Source organism: Tricharina praecox (assembly GCF_024521635.1).
Source record: "Tricharina praecox strain CBS 144465 chromosome Unknown BZA05scaffold_14, whole genome shotgun sequence".
NCBI lineage: Eukaryota > Fungi > Ascomycota > Pezizomycetes > Pezizales > Pyronemataceae > Tricharina > Tricharina praecox.
In genome coordinates this window covers 197,295-212,759 of record NW_026250416.1, presented here as the reverse complement: position 1 = coordinate 212,759, position 15,465 = coordinate 197,295, and the positions used below count along the sequence as shown (strand labels likewise).

Here is a 15,465-nt window from a genome sequence, read left to right as displayed (position 1 = left end):
AAAGAAAAGTCTGTGGATTAAAACTCAGATGAAAATTACATTCAAAGGGTAAAAATACAAGGGGGCTCGTGAAAGACGTTGTTTCCCCGTCGGCCAGCCTATCACACGATATCACACGATGCACCCAATCCTCTTCATTCCGTCTATTCCTTCTCCTTTTCCTCCTCCTGCTCCTCCTGCTCCTCTTCCACCGCGGCACCCAAAATCCACGGCCTCTCCTGCCAAAACGCATCCTTAATAACGTCACAAAACCTGACGACGACCTTCCCCTTCCTGAGAGCCTTTTTCCTCCTCTCCTTTTGACCCTTCGTCATCCTGTCCTCGCCTTCCCCCTGCACCTCCTCCAGCGGGGGAGGAGGTTTCTCATACTCCCTGACCACAACACTGCCCTTCTTGCACATCTCGTTCTCATCGTTATAATTAATCCCAAACCTCTTCCAGAGGATTTCATGTTTATCTTTTGCGAGTGTTCCCACGAGCTCCTTCTCCGCCTCGGCGGCGCTCATCCCGCCCTGCTGGATCAGCGCCCAGAACGTCGTGTTGTACAGGTTGTTGATGTGCGCGTCCACCTGCCGCCACGAAATGTAGTCGCGCAGGTTCCGCACGGAGGGGTACGAGACTGCCCGCCCGTCGAAGCTGGGTAGGGGCGGGGATAAAGCCGTGGGGAAAAAAGACGGCCACAGGTATATGTACCACCCGGTGAATACGCTCGTGATCAGGGTGACGATCTTGCTGTCCCCCTTCCACCATTAGCCCCGCGCTCCTTTCCCCCCTCCCCTAGACGTACCTCTCCCGCCTCTCAAAAATCCCACTCCCCCTGCGCAGCACGAAGCTGAACTCGTCGCTAACGCCGTAGGCGAGCACGACGTCGGGGAGCTCCTTGACGACCTCGACCGCAGCCGCATTCATGAGCTGCAGCGCGCGCGCGTCGTTCGGCTTCGCGAAGCCGTGTCGCGCACTGAATTTGTGGAAGCCCCGCCCGTCCACGCGGATCACTGTCCACGTGTTGGGTAGGAGCGCGCGGTGGTCTTCGAAGAGGCGGACGTATTCGTATCTGCGGCTGGTCAGTGGGGGAGGGAGAGGGAGAGGGTGGGAGCGGGGGAGGGAGGGGGAGGCGGGGACGCACTTGGAGTTCGCCATGGTGGGGTGTGGTGTCGCTGAGCGGACATGGGTGGGGGACGGATATGAGGGTGCTTATGGCGGGGTCGTGAAATAACCTTTCAAGCCGCAGTTTGACTAATGATGATTTCCGGTGACTCAGGTACACAACACACCCCGCAATCGTAACGCCTATCATAACCCCGATTCTCTTCTTCTTCTGCTACATAACCCCACAGCCAGGATTCTAGATGTATGTATAACATATCAAGCAGATGTCCAACGTCCCAACTAACTACCCCCAGCCAGCCAGCTGGCTATATGAAGAACCTGCTAATAAAAAACATTCTACTCTACTCTAGGTACGTAAACGCCCAGTAACGAGATGAGCATCACCGAACTCCAGCTTCATCTGCCAGTCTACAGATCTAGATAGCAACAAATCGCCCACAACATAGCAGAAATCCCGCATAATCAACTTAAACAAATAAGATATCCGCTGACGGAAGATAGGCGTCCAAATGAATGAATAAAAGAGAGAACACAAACATTACTCATTCGATACCGCATCATTATTTCTGAACTCCATAGACAAGGATCTCACCGCGCCCAACGCCGATTTTCCATCCCCCGCGCTGCAGCATCTTGCTGACAGCCGGCGTTAGCTTCGCCTCGCCATTGGCACTGTGCCGGCCCATTCCGGTGACGATACGGAAGGGCTGGAACCCACGACCGTAGGCATCGGGCTGCGCCTCGGCCCACCACCGCGTCGTCCTCTCATTGGCGATTTTAACCGCCTGCGACACCGTAACACCGTGCAAATCGAGCACGCCATCGCCACTGTTCTCAATGACATACTGCTCGGCAGCACGGTTTTCGTACTCCTTCGTGCGCGCGTGGTACTCGTGCCCTTGGTCGGCGTAAACGGCCGCCACTCCCCCCATGAGCCTGTCGGATTTCGACCGACGGTGGGATGCAGCCGCTTTTTGGAACGCCTCGTTGCGGGCGTGGCGGTAGACTCCGGCTAGCTGTGCTGATGTGGCGTAGTTGAGTGGCCGGTGGTAGGTGGGAGAGGTAGCTTGGGTTGCCTGCAGAGATGTGCCAATTACCGTCCAGGTCGAGCCATCATCGTGGGTAAGTCTTGTGGGCCCAGATCTTGCAGGGGCAGGCTTGCGCGGTGACGAGGCGGCCGAGACTTGACGCAGCCCGAGTACTGCGAGCGATCCCCGCCGGAGCTGCTCGCCAAACTGGAAGACGGCAATCTTGTTGTCCTTGCATAGCCGTAACAACCGATCGAGGTACTCGGCCTTGACTTCGCCGCCGAACTCCTGCACCAACTCGTTCAACTCGGCCAGGTGCTCCTCTCCATCAGCCACAGCCTCCCCTCCGTGCGCATCCAACAGCGTCGCTATCGTCCGGGGCACCGAGCCCCCATTCGCATGATGGGTGGAAGCCACTACGGTCTTCGGTATCCCCAGGCATGTGGAGATATATCCGATCTCCTCGTTCTTCTTGTCCCAAACAGACACCCTCTGTGCGACAGGAGTATTCTCCGTACCCTCCGGTGGGAGACTCATCCTTCTCTGCAGACCCGGCGCCGTCGCTCTTCCCTTCCCCTTCCGCTTCTTCCGTTGGAACATCACCTCCTCGCCGAACCCATCGATCCCCTTCCCCGTCTCCCCATCCTCCTCGAGAGACACACGATTCAGCAGTTCATCGGTCGCGCGCTCGAGATCGCCACTAGCCTTTCGAAGCGCATTCTCGAGCGAGAACCTGCTCATGGTCGGAAACATCATTCTCAAATGCCCCACATCCCCCTCTTCCTCTTCCTCCTCTTCCTCTTCGTCGAACCCCAGATTCAAACTCGCTAATGAGCCAGTAGTCGGGTCCGACTCACTCGTCCAATCTCCGCCGCCCTCTCCCCACTCGGGACAGCTATTTGCTGGCGAGATCCCACCACTCCCGCCGCTGCTCGCTTCGTCGTCGATGGTGACATACAAGATCTCTAGCGTCGCGCGCGCGGTAGCAACGCAGCGCGTGTCATAGTAGATGGGTGCAATTAGTGCACCATCAAGTTTTGGAAAGTCCTTCTGTTGTTGCGATGCCACGCGTTAGTGGCGCGCGGATTAAGGGGGGGTGGAGGAGTGTGAGTATGTACTTCGAGCTGTGTGATGGCTTCTTGATCCGACGTCGTCGCAGGGGATAAAGTTCGTGCTGGTGTGCATGCCATACTCGTAATGACTTATTCCGGCGTCGATTTGGTAAGATGACATGGAAGAGAGGGACTATTTGTTGAGGTTCGAGTAGTGTGCAGTGTGTGCAGAGTATGTAGAGTGGGTGTGGTGTGGAGTGTGGGCGGGGTGGGGTTACAGGTTCAGCTGCAGTGGGCGCGGAGGACATGGATGGGATGGATGGATTGTCACTCTGTGCTGCCGTAGCCACAACGTAATGTAAGTTGAGTCACATGGGCTCGGGTCGATTAAGCTTCTCCACTCGCTCGCACGAGGGCCGAGGCGTCATAGTTAGACCCTTTGCTTTCTCTACACAGAAGTCTAGGCGGCACCATACTTTGCGGGAGCGACGCGAGGTGATCGAGACATAATAATCGTCACCGTGCACTTGCGCTTAAAATATCTACAGCTGGCAGGTAAAGTTATGTAGGAAAAGTATCACATTTCATCTGTCATCGCATTACCGTTCTATCGTCGTTGGTCTCCCTCCCTCCCTGCCTCTTTCCGCCAGCAAAAAAAAGATCATTTCAATAGCAAGTAAACGACACGCAGATGCAAGCACATGTACCAATGAAATTTACATCAGCACACAGCAGGAGTTCTGTTTCTTGGCCTGTATTTCGTCAGCCCTCGTACTCCCACGAGAACCCGTACATCCACCCGGACAATACTCACCTGCGTGTAAAACTGCTTACTGCTCCCACTGAGCTGGTTGCTCCTCTCGACGAGGGAATCCAGCTTCTCGCCGCGCTCCAGAACACTCTCGATCGTCTTATGCAGCACAATCTTGGTCTCATCAAGCTCCTGCTGGATCTTCAAGATGCTATCGGCCTGCTTGGGATCCTGATACTTCTGAATGTAACCTCCCAGCTGCGGCATCTCGACCTTCGCCGTCCCAGCAGCCCATTTTGGGCGCGGGTTCGCAGTCAGAAACTCGTCGACGATCTGCGAGAGGAGCTTGTGCGCCACCAGCTTGGGATACTCGTGGTCGCTGATGCACACGCCAGCTAGCCCCTCCGATCGCCCGTATACATGGAACGTGTAGCTTTGCTCCTCGATGTCTTGACGCGCACCGGGGGCGATGCGCTCGGCTACCGTGCCCGCGAACATCGACAGAAACTCGCTGACCGTCGAGCGCTGGAAGAAGCTGAAGGAGCTCAGCTCTGTGACCGAGACGAGCTCGTGCGCGGGCTTGGGGTCGTTGCGGATGATCTGTAGGTGTTAGTTCGGAGGGGCGAAAGGGGAGGGGTGGAGAGGGGGGCGGGGTGAGGGGACGAAGGGAGACGTACGCCGATGTAGTAGAGCTTCATGGTGGGCTGTAGCTGTAGGAGGTGGAAGGTGTGTGCTGGTTTGTGGTCTGGAGAGTGTACAGTTGAAGTGTTCGGAAGAGTTGTAGATGATGTCGATAAGCTTCGTTGTGGGGCGAGGTGAGCGGTTGGCCGTTGCACATGCCGCCGTGTCTATTCTTAATCACTGATTAATCAAGCGCGTACTCCATACATAGAGTAGCTTTCATCGCGTCCTCCGTCACTCATCCATACTCTACACTCACAGCACCATGTCCACCGCGCAAGAAAATCAACGCCAGGGACGAAAGGCATACGCAGATGGCCAGTATTCCATCGCACATGAATATTTCACCAGGGTTCCTTCTCCTCTCTTACATCTAATAGGAAGTAGCTTACTAACACAACACAGGCCCTCAAAGCCGCCACCTCCCCAGACGACCAATGCAGCATCCTTGATAACCGGGCTGCGACGCTCGAAAAACTCGGAGACGAGCACTACCTCTCTGCGCTGAAAGATGCGCGCCGAATGATGCGCGTATCACGTACCTCCGTCCGCGGCTACCTCCGTGCGGGGAAGATCCTCCAACTCATGGAAAACTTCCATGTTGCCGCGGCGACGTATGAGTACGGGCTTGGACTTATTGCAGATGAGGATGTGGAGGGGCGACGGTTGCTTGAGGGAATGTATGAGAAAGTACAGGCGAGGGCGAAAGCTTTTAGGGAGAAGGAGAAGGCGAGGGATCCGCTGAGTGTCCTGCCAGTTGAGATTGTGGATATGGTCTTCAGAGGTCTACCATTTCGGACTTTGATGTGGGTTTTCATTGCGCACTTCCGTCAACGGAGAGAGACGAGGGCTAATGGGAGGATACGTCACAGGCTGCTTCAGTGTGTCAGTCGTGGCTGGCGAAGGTTCCTCAGCGAATATCATCGGAGCTACGCCACGCTCGACTTCACGGGCGTCAAGAAGCCAGTCCCGAAAGTGACGGTCATGGCCTATCTTCAGCGCGCACGAGGCCGCACTACTAAGGTCATGCTGGAAAAGTTCCATCCATCGATGCTCGCGATGATTGTGACAAAATCCAAGAAGCTGTCAGAGCTCTCCGTCATGTCTACAGATTTCCTTCCCGACGGTTACATACGGCTGTTGCAGAGAGATAATTTGGCGGTGCTCAATCTGCACTGCCAGATGAGCTCGGAGAGTGCGCTTGATCTCATTGCGACAGCAAAGAATTTGGAGGTGTTGAAGTGCCACCGATTGGGGAGATTGAGTGCTGCGGATCTCGAGATTGGAGGGGGACTGAAACTCAAGAAGCTGGTTCTCACGTGGGATCAACCCAAAATGTCTGGAGGGAGAATTGTTAGTACATACCCTTCCTCCCGAGGAGTCCCTCCATTGACGGGTGACTGTATAGGTGATAAAGGACTTCCCCGAGCTCCGTGAACTCAACCTTTGTTGCAGGAGGATAGACTCAGGGCACGAACCAGCTGATTTCAGAGAACTGCGCAGGTTGGAAAAGCTGGTTTTACGGGACTTGACCGTGCACTGGTTCCCTAAGGTTCCGGATTCTCTCCTACACTTGGATATCCGGGTGGAAACTCTCAACATGGATCACCCCGATGTGAAGGCCCTCCCATCGCTGGAATCACTTGGTCTTCCTGAATCAAGCAAGATCAACAATGCCATGCTTCTGATGCTACTCTCGGCGACCACCTCGTTGCGTTCTCTTGACCTCAGTATGTGTCCGCGGATCAATGCCGATTCCATGGACTGGCTCCTCGACGCCGGCCACGGCGACTCGCTCGAGTACCTCTCGTTGGCGGGCAATCCCTCGTTTCGTGACGAGGTCACACGCGAACTTGGGAGACTGAAGAAGCTCAAGAGACTGGATATTGCGCACACCATGATTACGGGCATCGGTGTCGCCAATTTGGTGTACCGTGAGGGCAGTCAACTCGAATGGCTGGGGTTGGACTACTGTATCAACGTGGGCCGCGATGCGATCGAAGCTGCCAATGCTGTTGGCGTCAGGGTGTCGCATAGGATGGACCATTACTTTGGTGCTAGGATGCGGTATTCCGTAGTGGTGGGTTGATCGTGGGCATATGTACCGGTACACTCGTTCGATCCATCCGGCCCATTGAAATACCACACGTTCTTTTTCCTCCATCTTACTGGCTCGTCGTATTTCCACCATGCCCGCCTTGCATTCACCCCGCATCCGCTCGCTCCGCTGTTCTGGCGGCGATGCGTTGTTGCTGTGCACCCCGTATTCTGCCTAGTTCATCGTCGTCGTAGCCCTCCCCCGCATCCGGTTAGTGCCGTTCATCCGACCCTTGGCGTGGAGGGCTCGTGCATAGCGGGGTCTCTACGGGAAGGTCTGTGCAGAGTGGGCCGCAGGAGGGCGGCCCTCAATCTTCACCAACAGCACTTAAACTGCTACCCTGAGCTTCCCATCCACTTCCACTTTCCATCACAACAAGTTCTCCTTCTACCCACCACCTACATCAAATCAATCAATCAATCTCATCAACAGCAATCATGTCCACCTTCTTCGACACCTGCAAGCGCAACTTCAAGGACGTCCCCGTCGTTGACGACAAGGTCTCCACTACCGAATTCCTGGAAGCTTCCGAGAGTGTCGTGCAGCTTTTCGGTCCGTCCTCGTGCCAATCTATCACACATCCATCCAGCTAACACAAATGACGGAACGACAGATGTCCTCGGCTCCACTGCGTTCGTGCCCGTGCAGAGGGACATGACTGGCAACATCAAGGTTCGTAGTGTGGATTGTCCGACAGGAGGACAGATGCTCGAATTATCCGCTGACATTGTTGGGACAGAAAATCCGCGACGCACAGCTCGCCCACCCTGCCACCTCCGGAACCCTCCAAGAAATCGCCGACAGCGACCCCACTGCCGCCGAGGGGCTGCTGTGGCTGAACCGGTTCGTCGTCCTCCGTCCCTCTTGTTCCTTCCTACTAATACTAATACTCATCTTTTCCAGAGGCCTTGAGTTCACCTCCCTCGCACTCCGCAAAAACGTCGATTCCAACGAGGAGTTGACGGCGTCATTCACGAGCTCGTACAACGACTCGCTCAAGAAGCACCACAACATGATTGTGCGCGGCATCTTCAGCGTCGCCATGAAGGCGTGCCCCTACCGTGCCGACTTCTACAAGAAGCTGGGTGATGACCAGGCTGCCGTCGAGACCAAGATGAAGGAGTGGCTTGCTGCGCTTGAGAAGATCGTCGGCATCCTTAATGTGTATTTGGCTGCAAAGAAGATCTAGATGATGGAGAAGCTTGAGGATATTCAAGTACCTATCACGATTGCTGGCAAAAGCTACATAGCGGTTTATCATCATCACATCAGACCGATCGGGGGAACCAACCGAATGGAATTGGATTCGAAAGGAATGGCATTCATTGCTCAATTGGTTCCGTGAAGAGTAAAGAACACAAAGTAAACCACAATTCGTCCCATCCATCCAAGCCAACCAAAGACACGAAACGAAACGAAAACGCCGAACCCCCAAACAAGCAAGCAAGCCGTAACTTTTACCATCCGCCTCCTCCTCCCCCGTTGAAAATTACCTAGGTAGAGTACTCAATCCATCATATCATCCACAGCGCCACTCTCGTCGAGCACAACCTTGGCCTTGCTCTTCTCGCGGAGCCTGTGCAACTCCACCATCTCGCTCTGAGCGCCCGCCTTCTTCGTCATGCGCTCGATCTCCTCCTCGGCATCGTTGGCGTCCGTCTGCGCGTAGTCCAGCACCAGCCGGCGGCCCAGCAAATGCGTATCCTTGAGCGCCTCCATTGCATTACCCGCCTCCCGGGCCGTGACGAACTCCGCAAACGCGAAGCCGCGGGTGCGGTTGCCAAGTTTCTTTGGCATGCGCAGGGTGCGGAGGGTGCCATATTTGCTACACGGGATATTGTTAGTAGGTAGTGGTGGGGGTGGTGGAGAGAGAAGGGATAAATACCCGAACAACGAGCGAACGTCCGCCTTGGTAACCTCAAAGGGCAAGTTCTTGATGATGATCTTAGTCTTATTCTCCTCGTCCTTCTTAGTTCCGGCCGCCTTCTTGCCGCCCTCCTTCTCCTGGTCCGCGCCGCGGTGCGCAATCTTCACCGCCAGCCTGTGGCCGTCCAGATTCTTCCCGTCCATGACTTCCAGTGCGGCGCGCGCATGCGCCGGCGTGTCGAAGCCGACAAAGCCAAAGCCCATGGACAGTGTCTGCCCGGGCTTCTTGGGATCGGTCTTGGTCTTAACGCGGGCCCAGAGGAAGCCCGGGAGCGCGGAGAAGGCGGTGGAGAAGGCGGCTGCGGACGTGGTGAAGCTGAGGTTGCGGATGAACAGCGTGGTAACGTCGTCGTCGGTGGCGGCGGCGGTGGATGTCTTGAGGTCGCCAGCAGAGGGCTTCGCGTCGACGCCTGTGTCGGTGGGAACGGCGGTGGAAGTGGCCGTGACAGTACCGGTAAACAATCCGCGCGGTCCTTTCTCGAGAAAGAGGACTCCGTCTTTGAACCTTCTGTAGCTGAGTGCTGAAAATGCAGCTCTGGCCGCAGGCGCAGCCTGGAACTCGGCGATGGCGATGGTGCCGGCAGGGGGCATGAGCAGCTGCCGCAGCTCGCCGAAGTCGCCCAGGAGCTTCCGGAGCTCATCGGCTTTGGTGCCGAAGGGGAAGTTCTTGACCAGGACGATGCGGTCGTCGCGCTCCGTGCGAGAGAAGGCGGCAACGTCGATACCATTATTGGTGAAGTAGGCTTTCGTCTCTTGGATGATGTGTGTTTCGGCGTGGGCTTGCTTCACAGCGGCAGAGGAGGATGTGGGATCAAGAAGGTCTGCCTTGGACACGCCCAGTTTATGGGCCACCGAGGAGATGACGGCGTCGGCCTACGGTGCACCGGTGTATTAGCACTGGAGAGCAGACAGGGCGCACACACGATTGGTTCGCAGCAGCAAAGTAGACAGAAGACGATTTATTACATTCATATATAGAGAGTTCCAACTAAACTGGCTGGTCGCAGCGTTCGCCTTCCGCTTCAACTCGCGTTGTTTTTTTAAGGGTAGTTTGGAGATGGCATATTCATCCAGTTTGGTTTCCCGCTTGGGGGATGCGGCAATGATATGTAGTAGCCGTCCCTGGAGCTCCGTCTGATCCAACTCTTTGAAAGCATCCACCGCGTCCGCGGGCTTCTTGAATAGCACGTATACAAAACCTTTACTGGCTTGCGTCTTGTTATCAATCGGAAGATGAACCTGCAGTGGCACTCGTTAGCATCTTGATCCAAACATGATAACGGTGCAAAAGCGGCAAAAATTCAAAACAGTTGTGTTTGTCAGAGATTCTACTATCTGGATTCCTGAAAGGGTAATCATGTATACGAATATATAAGATGTCCCTATATGTTCTTTCATCACGAAAAACGACTGGATTGCGGGGGAGACGGGGCATGCAGGAGCAAAGAGAATAGGATGTGCATACCTCTTCCAACTCTCCGAAACGAGAGAAATGTTGTCGTAAATCTTCCTCGGTGGTATTGTAGGACAGATTACGGACGAACAATCTCCCGGTGCTGGCGATCTTTTCGATGGCCTCCTCATATTCCGACTTTGACTGTTCTGGTTCCATTTCAGCCATGGTAACATCCTCCTGTGCCTGTGCGGGAATGTTGGTAGCCGACGGACGAGCAACCTGGGGAATGGTGGGGGCGGAAGGCTTGGAGTCAGCCATAGTCAAGCGGGAGGAGACATCATCCGTCAGATCCAACAGACGACTGGTCTTGCTCCTGAGCCAATCAGCATCTGACACCGGACCAGTTGCTTGGTCTTCATCGGTCTGGACAACAGCATCATTCGCATCCTCAATCCTCATTATAGCCACCGGTATTTTTGGTTCCGTTACGGATTCCGCGCCGACTGTCTTCTTGAGCGCTGGAAGCTCGACATATTCATCATCATCCTCACCCGCATCTGCGATGGGGACAGTGGCAGAGTCATGATTGGCGTTGCCCCAGGTGTTAGATTTAGAACCAGGAGCATAGACGTCCAAGTACTCCTGAAGTTTCTTGTTAGGTGGGGAGGCACCATCCGGTTTGCCGTCATGTTTCCGTTTCAGGCCATTGCCATCCTCAGACTGTGTAGTAGTGGTGGCAGTCGATCCAGAAAGTTTTTGTCGTTTTCTTGGATCATGTTGATGTTGTGCCTCACTGGGTCTTGACTCGCGGGTTTCTGCTACCTGAAATTGTAATTAGCCTTTTTAATCTACTAGGCGGGGGGCATGAGCGGGTCTAACAGTCTTTGCGATCTCAACCCCAATCTTCGACGTACGAATGTACGTCTTGTTAAAGTATTTGACAGCAGCCTGCGCATCCTCGGGCGTCTTGAAGCCGATGTAGCCTATCCGGCGGTGTGGGATCAGGCGCGCATCTGTGACTTCATTCTTCTTTGCAAAGTGCGCGCGGAGCTCGGCGTCGGTGAAGGTGGGGGGAAGCCCGCGGACGAATATTCTTGTAGACCTGTGGAGTGTGAGCGACTTGATGGGAGACGGAGGAGGGCAAAAGAAGAAAATGGAATTGCGTACATTCGAACGGTTGTGGTTGTAGAAGAAGAGGGGAAGAGAACGTGGTGAGAAGATTAGGCACTCTTTAAGTAAGAGTAGCTAAACCGAAAAGTTTTCGAGCGGTCAAATTTTTAGCGGCGTAGCGTCTTGCCTTTCTCTGGGTGGCTACCGATCGAAATATGTAAGAGGGGAAGAAAGAGCCGATCACGTGACTCTGCATTCCGACAGTGGTGGCAGGGAAGGGGACCTAAGAACCAGGGGCGGCTGGGAATGGAAGAGTGAGCGAGGCAGAGGCACAGAGCGAGAGAGACCGAGCGTGAGGGAGCGAAAGACCACCACCACCAACAGCCAGCCAACGCACGTAAACAACTCCCACCACCTCCTTCACCCCCATCATCATCCCCTTTCATCACCAACACACAAACAAAGACTCCCACCCATAACACACGGTCGAGCCCGACTCTCCTCCTTTCATCCCATCCGGCGATCCCACCCACTGACTTCGCACAGCTTCATCGCCCAATTCAATCCCCACACAAAACCAACTCCTCCATCGCGTCTTCTTGTCTTCATTGCCAACAATGTCGAGCGACAAGGGAGCTACTGCCGCAGCTGGCAATGACTTCAAGAGTGAGGAATCCCTCATCCGCGAACTAGAAGCGGAAGCAACTCGCTAACTCACCCTCCGCAAAACAGCTACCGTCAAATCGGTAGACATGGTATATACACCTCCCCCCACCTGTAAAGCTCTCCCACCCCAGCTCCTAACTCCGGGGAAATAGTCGGAGGAGATGCAAATGTACGCTCAAGACATTGGTAAGCGCGGCCGCCTTCCTCCCCCTCCAATCCTCCCCTCCATGGACGCGTTAAACTAACGGTGCATGTCAAAAGCCAAGAAAGCCATGAAGGAGAACAACGTGGAGAAGGTTTGAAGCTCTCTATATATCGACGCACTACCGAATCGTCTCGCTAAAGCAAAGTCCAGGATATTGCTCAGATGATAAAGAAGGAGGTGAGCACACAGATCCCCATCCCTACTGTAGGTGGGTAGCTCATCACTAACGAGCGAATCTACAGTTCGACAAACAATACGGCAACACATGTACTTTACCTTCGCATCTCCCCTGCTCCCCTGTGAAAGGTCGACTAAGAAATGTGAATAGGGCACTGCATCGTCGGTCGTAACTTCGGAAGCTTTGTCACTCATGGTATGGACACCCTCTCCCTCTTAGCCAATCCAATCCCAATCCTACTCAAAGATGCTGACACCACTGCAGAGACGAAGCACTTCATCTACTTCTATGTCGGCAACCTCGCTGTTCTCCTTTACAAAACCGCCTAGGTTATTACTTTAGGCCCGCACTTGATCCACTTTTTGTCTGATGGTATTGTGGTTTAGAGGGGAGGTGTTATTGTAGGAGGGAGGAGGAAGGGAGGGCGCATTCGTGAACTCTTTAGGCTACGCAGTTACGTGTAGGAGTATGAATATGTCCCATTGTAATTCGTCAATCCTACTTTGTATCGACAGCTTTCGTGGTGGTGATGCGACTTTTACCTTATTCTTTGTTCTTTGTCGATTTTTTGACTTTCATTTCCCTATCATCACAATGTCTCACTCGAATATAATTGCATGTGTAAAATTGGTGATGGGTGGTAATTAGGTGGGTAAAAGCTATAGATTGATGTTCGGTACACCAGGCGGCGCGGCGTTCTGCCGGAGGTGCGCCCCTGAATTGTGGAACAGACTCTTCCAAAGGAAACTATGAGTAGTCGCGTTAATTCAGCTATCCATGGAAGAGAAGAGGGGGCAAAGCGTACGCCTCACTAAGGAGAATCTCCATCTCCTTCTCGCCCCAATCCTGTGTTGGGGGTGCCTGTAAATACATCATCGTTTCCTGGACCAACGCGTTAGTTAATGCTGGTCTGGTTTGGCAGTGGGGATCTGGCTGGCTGGCTGGTGAACACGTACCTGGAAGTCTCTCTTTTGCAGTGGCTCCGACCAGTGTACCAAGAACGCGGCGCACACATAAAGATGGAACTCCGAAAACCCGGACGGTCCTTCGGCCTACAGCCCACCACACCCGTCAGTCAACGACACCAGAGGTACCTACGGGATGGAGTTGCTTGCCATGTACGTATCCCACATCCGTATCGTGTTCTTAACACTGAGCTCTCTCATGAGCATACAGTTCATCCAACGGAAGCTGAACTGTATGAACTCGACGCCCTTGTCGGCCAGATGTGCTGCGAGCCCCACGTCAATCCTCGATACCAGCTCGCGGAGTGCAGACACCTGTCGTTGGATGCCCGGCTGCGTATGGATGTAGTTGTCCTGGATTCCGTCTAGAAGCTTGGTTAGGCACCAGAACGAGTCGGCTTCGACAACGTCCAAGACGTCTTTTGGGAGGGTGCCCGGATCGAACGTTTCCACGTCGCCGTCTGAAATCGTTAGTATGCAGGGTGAATGGATGGTGGAAAGAGGGACCTACCTATGTAGGACGACAGAAACACCTGGAAGAACGGCGTCACCAAGTCGTTGATACCTTGCACGTACCCACTTGCGGGATGTCTGATGGCCCAAACGTACAGAATCCGTTCCAATGACCTCTGCGTACCCTCAAATCCATATAGCGGGAGCTTGGGATTTGTCCTCGGAACGTCAATCGATATCTGGTGCCATATAGTCTGATCGAGAGACTCCGTTCCTCGGGAGAATGCTTGTTTCACGCCATCCGTGAACTCCTTTCTCTTGCGTTCTAGTGCACTTACACGTCTGTCAGCGTTCGTGGGAAGGTATCCGAGTAGCAGCTGCCATGCCATCGGCCGTAGTTCCTCGGGGATGCCGTTCCATGAGAGTTTGCGGAGCTCCGGTAAGTCGACTGTGCTGGCTTGGAGGATCTTCTTGAACTTGTTGATACGGGATATCCGCGCGTTCAGTCGCTCTATCTCGGCCGGCGTGTGGTCTGCGGAAATCGTAGGGTGGTATATCATGTGCAGCGAGTTTCCCGGGTCTTGAGGCAATGAATATGTACTTCAGCTTGAAAATTCAGAACAAGAAAAAGTAATATTGTCCGGCATTGGGCATAGCAAACACACCTCTAACCAAGCCCTCGAACTGTGGCTTCAATCCCTGACTATCCCTCCTCCTCGGACTCGGGTACGAGGGGGTGCGCGATTCATGGGCGCTGACCGATCTGCCGTTACCGTGCATCCGGCCACCGGCAGCAACTGGAGGACGATACTCGATTGACTTGGGCGGCCGAAACCTGCCAGACAGTATATCATCGGTAGTCTCCTCGGCCAAGTCGGTATCCCAATCATCATCCGTCTGTGACATAAATTCATTGAAGTGCTTCCCGGGCTTCCTCGCGGCACCTGAAACCGGATTGTAAGCTGCGGCGGGCAGTGGAGGTTGAAGGTGGGGCGGCGGAGTGTTTGGTCGGATCGAACTGAAACAATTAGCAAAATCGACGGAACGGCGAAGGGTTTAGCTACAGCGACTCGAGCTTTAGTATGTCGGCATGCGAATAGGATGCACCCACGACCTTATTGGCTGGGGTTTCGCGGTTTCTGGAGCGGATTCCTTCCTGTCAATCACGGCGGCCAGGGTATGTAGGATGCGGGGTAAAGTAGAGCGGGCAGGTTGCGAACCTCGAATCTGGTAGTGACGTCGACGATGCTGTCGCTGGCCTTCTCCAGAAGGGCGAAGCTGAGCTGGAGCCGATCACCACAAAGGTCAGCGACCGACTCCAATAGAAGAAGACACGGGGGTAGGGAGGTGGGTGGACTACTCGGAGCGATCTATAATCCGTGAGAATGACTATTAGACATGGAGACCACAGTTAGGTTTTGTGGAAGACGTGCCAACTTGGACCATTTCCTAGGAACATTGTCGTCAGCAAACTGGAAAGAGCTCTGTTGTAGATTCAGAACCAACCTGTCTGTTGCCGGCCATTCTGGTAGCCCCCAGCTATAGGACGAAGGTCTGGTCCTGTGCTCCTCGAGAGAGCTAGGTGCTTCGGTAGAGTTGCGATACGGCGCAACGGCGATGCGAAGAACAGTGCTGGAGTGGTGGTAGTGGTGATGACAATGAAAAGTGCGTGCAGCCGTTGATGTAGGTAAGGCCGTTAGGTACTCTGCTTGTCGTGTCGTGTAAGCCTGTGTTTGGGGTGGTGGTGGTGGTGGTGGGGTGGGGAACCGCCTGATACAGCGTGCAGGCGTCCGCCTTCCTACGGCATAACCAACGATTCAAGTGCATGCACATACATATCATCATA

At 54.3% G+C, this 15,465-nt stretch overlaps 8 protein-coding genes across 8 annotated transcripts; 3 read left to right on the top strand and 5 right to left on the bottom strand.

Annotated features, from left to right (window-relative positions):
• Position 1: 1 nt before the first annotated feature.
• On the bottom strand, positions 2-1,202 carry BZA05DRAFT_59773 (Thg1 C terminal domain-containing protein). Its single transcript, XM_051488474.1, has 3 exons — positions 1,127-1,202; positions 788-1,054; positions 2-732 (listed from the first exon to the last, which is right to left on the bottom strand). Exons 1-3 carry the CDS (start codon positions 1,138-1,140, stop codon positions 144-146), a joined length of 870 nt encoding a protein of 289 aa, XP_051338866.1. The 5' UTR covers positions 1,141-1,202; the 3' UTR covers positions 2-143.
• A 1-nt stretch (position 1,203) lies between these two features.
• BZA05DRAFT_59778 (uncharacterized protein) lies at positions 1,204-3,686 on the bottom strand. The gene is made up of 2 exons (XM_051488475.1): positions 3,257-3,686; positions 1,204-3,188 (listed from the first exon to the last, which is right to left on the bottom strand). The coding sequence occupies exons 1-2, from the start codon at positions 3,326-3,328 to the stop codon at positions 1,671-1,673; spliced, it is 1,590 nt and encodes a 529-aa protein (XP_051338865.1). The 5' UTR covers positions 3,329-3,686; the 3' UTR covers positions 1,204-1,670.
• Positions 3,687-3,700: 14 nt separating this feature from the next.
• BZA05DRAFT_399832 (Longin-like domain-containing protein) lies at positions 3,701-4,868 on the bottom strand. The gene is made up of 3 exons (XM_051483842.1): positions 4,619-4,868; positions 4,005-4,541; positions 3,701-3,942 (listed from the first exon to the last, which is right to left on the bottom strand). Exons 1-3 carry the CDS (start codon positions 4,637-4,639, stop codon positions 3,907-3,909), a joined length of 594 nt encoding a protein of 197 aa, XP_051338864.1. The 5' UTR covers positions 4,640-4,868; the 3' UTR covers positions 3,701-3,906.
• Positions 4,855-7,000, top strand: BZA05DRAFT_399830 (uncharacterized protein). Its single transcript, XM_051483841.1, has 4 exons — positions 4,855-4,974; positions 5,028-5,428; positions 5,495-5,975; positions 6,031-7,000. The coding sequence occupies exons 1-4, from the start codon at positions 4,888-4,890 to the stop codon at positions 6,709-6,711; spliced, it is 1,650 nt and encodes a 549-aa protein (XP_051338863.1). The 5' UTR covers positions 4,855-4,887; the 3' UTR covers positions 6,712-7,000.
• BZA05DRAFT_59729 (glycolipid transfer protein domain-containing protein) lies at positions 6,988-8,068 on the top strand. The gene is made up of 4 exons (XM_051488473.1): positions 6,988-7,272; positions 7,334-7,392; positions 7,460-7,563; positions 7,624-8,068. Exons 1-4 carry the CDS (start codon positions 7,158-7,160, stop codon positions 7,907-7,909), a joined length of 564 nt encoding a protein of 187 aa, XP_051338862.1. The 5' UTR covers positions 6,988-7,157; the 3' UTR covers positions 7,910-8,068.
• BZA05DRAFT_59854 (putative pre-rRNA processing protein Mrd1) lies at positions 7,996-11,376 on the bottom strand. The gene is made up of 6 exons (XM_051488476.1): positions 11,210-11,376; positions 10,922-11,144; positions 10,112-10,864; positions 9,613-9,885; positions 8,606-9,519; positions 7,996-8,545 (listed from the first exon to the last, which is right to left on the bottom strand). Coding segments are annotated over exons 1-6 (2,484 nt in total). The 5' UTR covers positions 11,212-11,376; the 3' UTR covers positions 7,996-8,226.
• Positions 11,377-11,462: 86 nt separating this feature from the next.
• On the top strand, positions 11,463-12,833 carry BZA05DRAFT_474403 (dynein light chain type 1-domain-containing protein). Its single transcript, XM_051488123.1, has 9 exons — positions 11,463-11,637; positions 11,699-11,818; positions 11,885-11,907; positions 11,971-12,004; positions 12,080-12,114; positions 12,174-12,200; positions 12,266-12,290; positions 12,352-12,396; positions 12,466-12,833. The coding sequence occupies exons 2-9, from the start codon at positions 11,770-11,772 to the stop codon at positions 12,528-12,530; spliced, it is 303 nt and encodes a 100-aa protein (XP_051338860.1). The 5' UTR covers positions 11,463-11,637; positions 11,699-11,769; the 3' UTR covers positions 12,531-12,833.
• Positions 12,834-15,400, bottom strand: BZA05DRAFT_399814 (rab-GTPase-TBC domain-containing protein). The gene is made up of 11 exons (XM_051483840.1): positions 15,126-15,400; positions 15,053-15,068; positions 14,980-14,989; positions 14,840-14,902; positions 14,684-14,758; positions 14,285-14,637; positions 13,678-14,199; positions 13,317-13,627; positions 13,158-13,253; positions 13,007-13,083; positions 12,834-12,948 (listed from the first exon to the last, which is right to left on the bottom strand). The coding sequence occupies exons 1-11, from the start codon at positions 15,141-15,143 to the stop codon at positions 12,861-12,863; spliced, it is 1,629 nt and encodes a 542-aa protein (XP_051338859.1). The 5' UTR covers positions 15,144-15,400; the 3' UTR covers positions 12,834-12,860.
• Between the last annotated feature and the right edge of the window lie 65 nt (positions 15,401-15,465).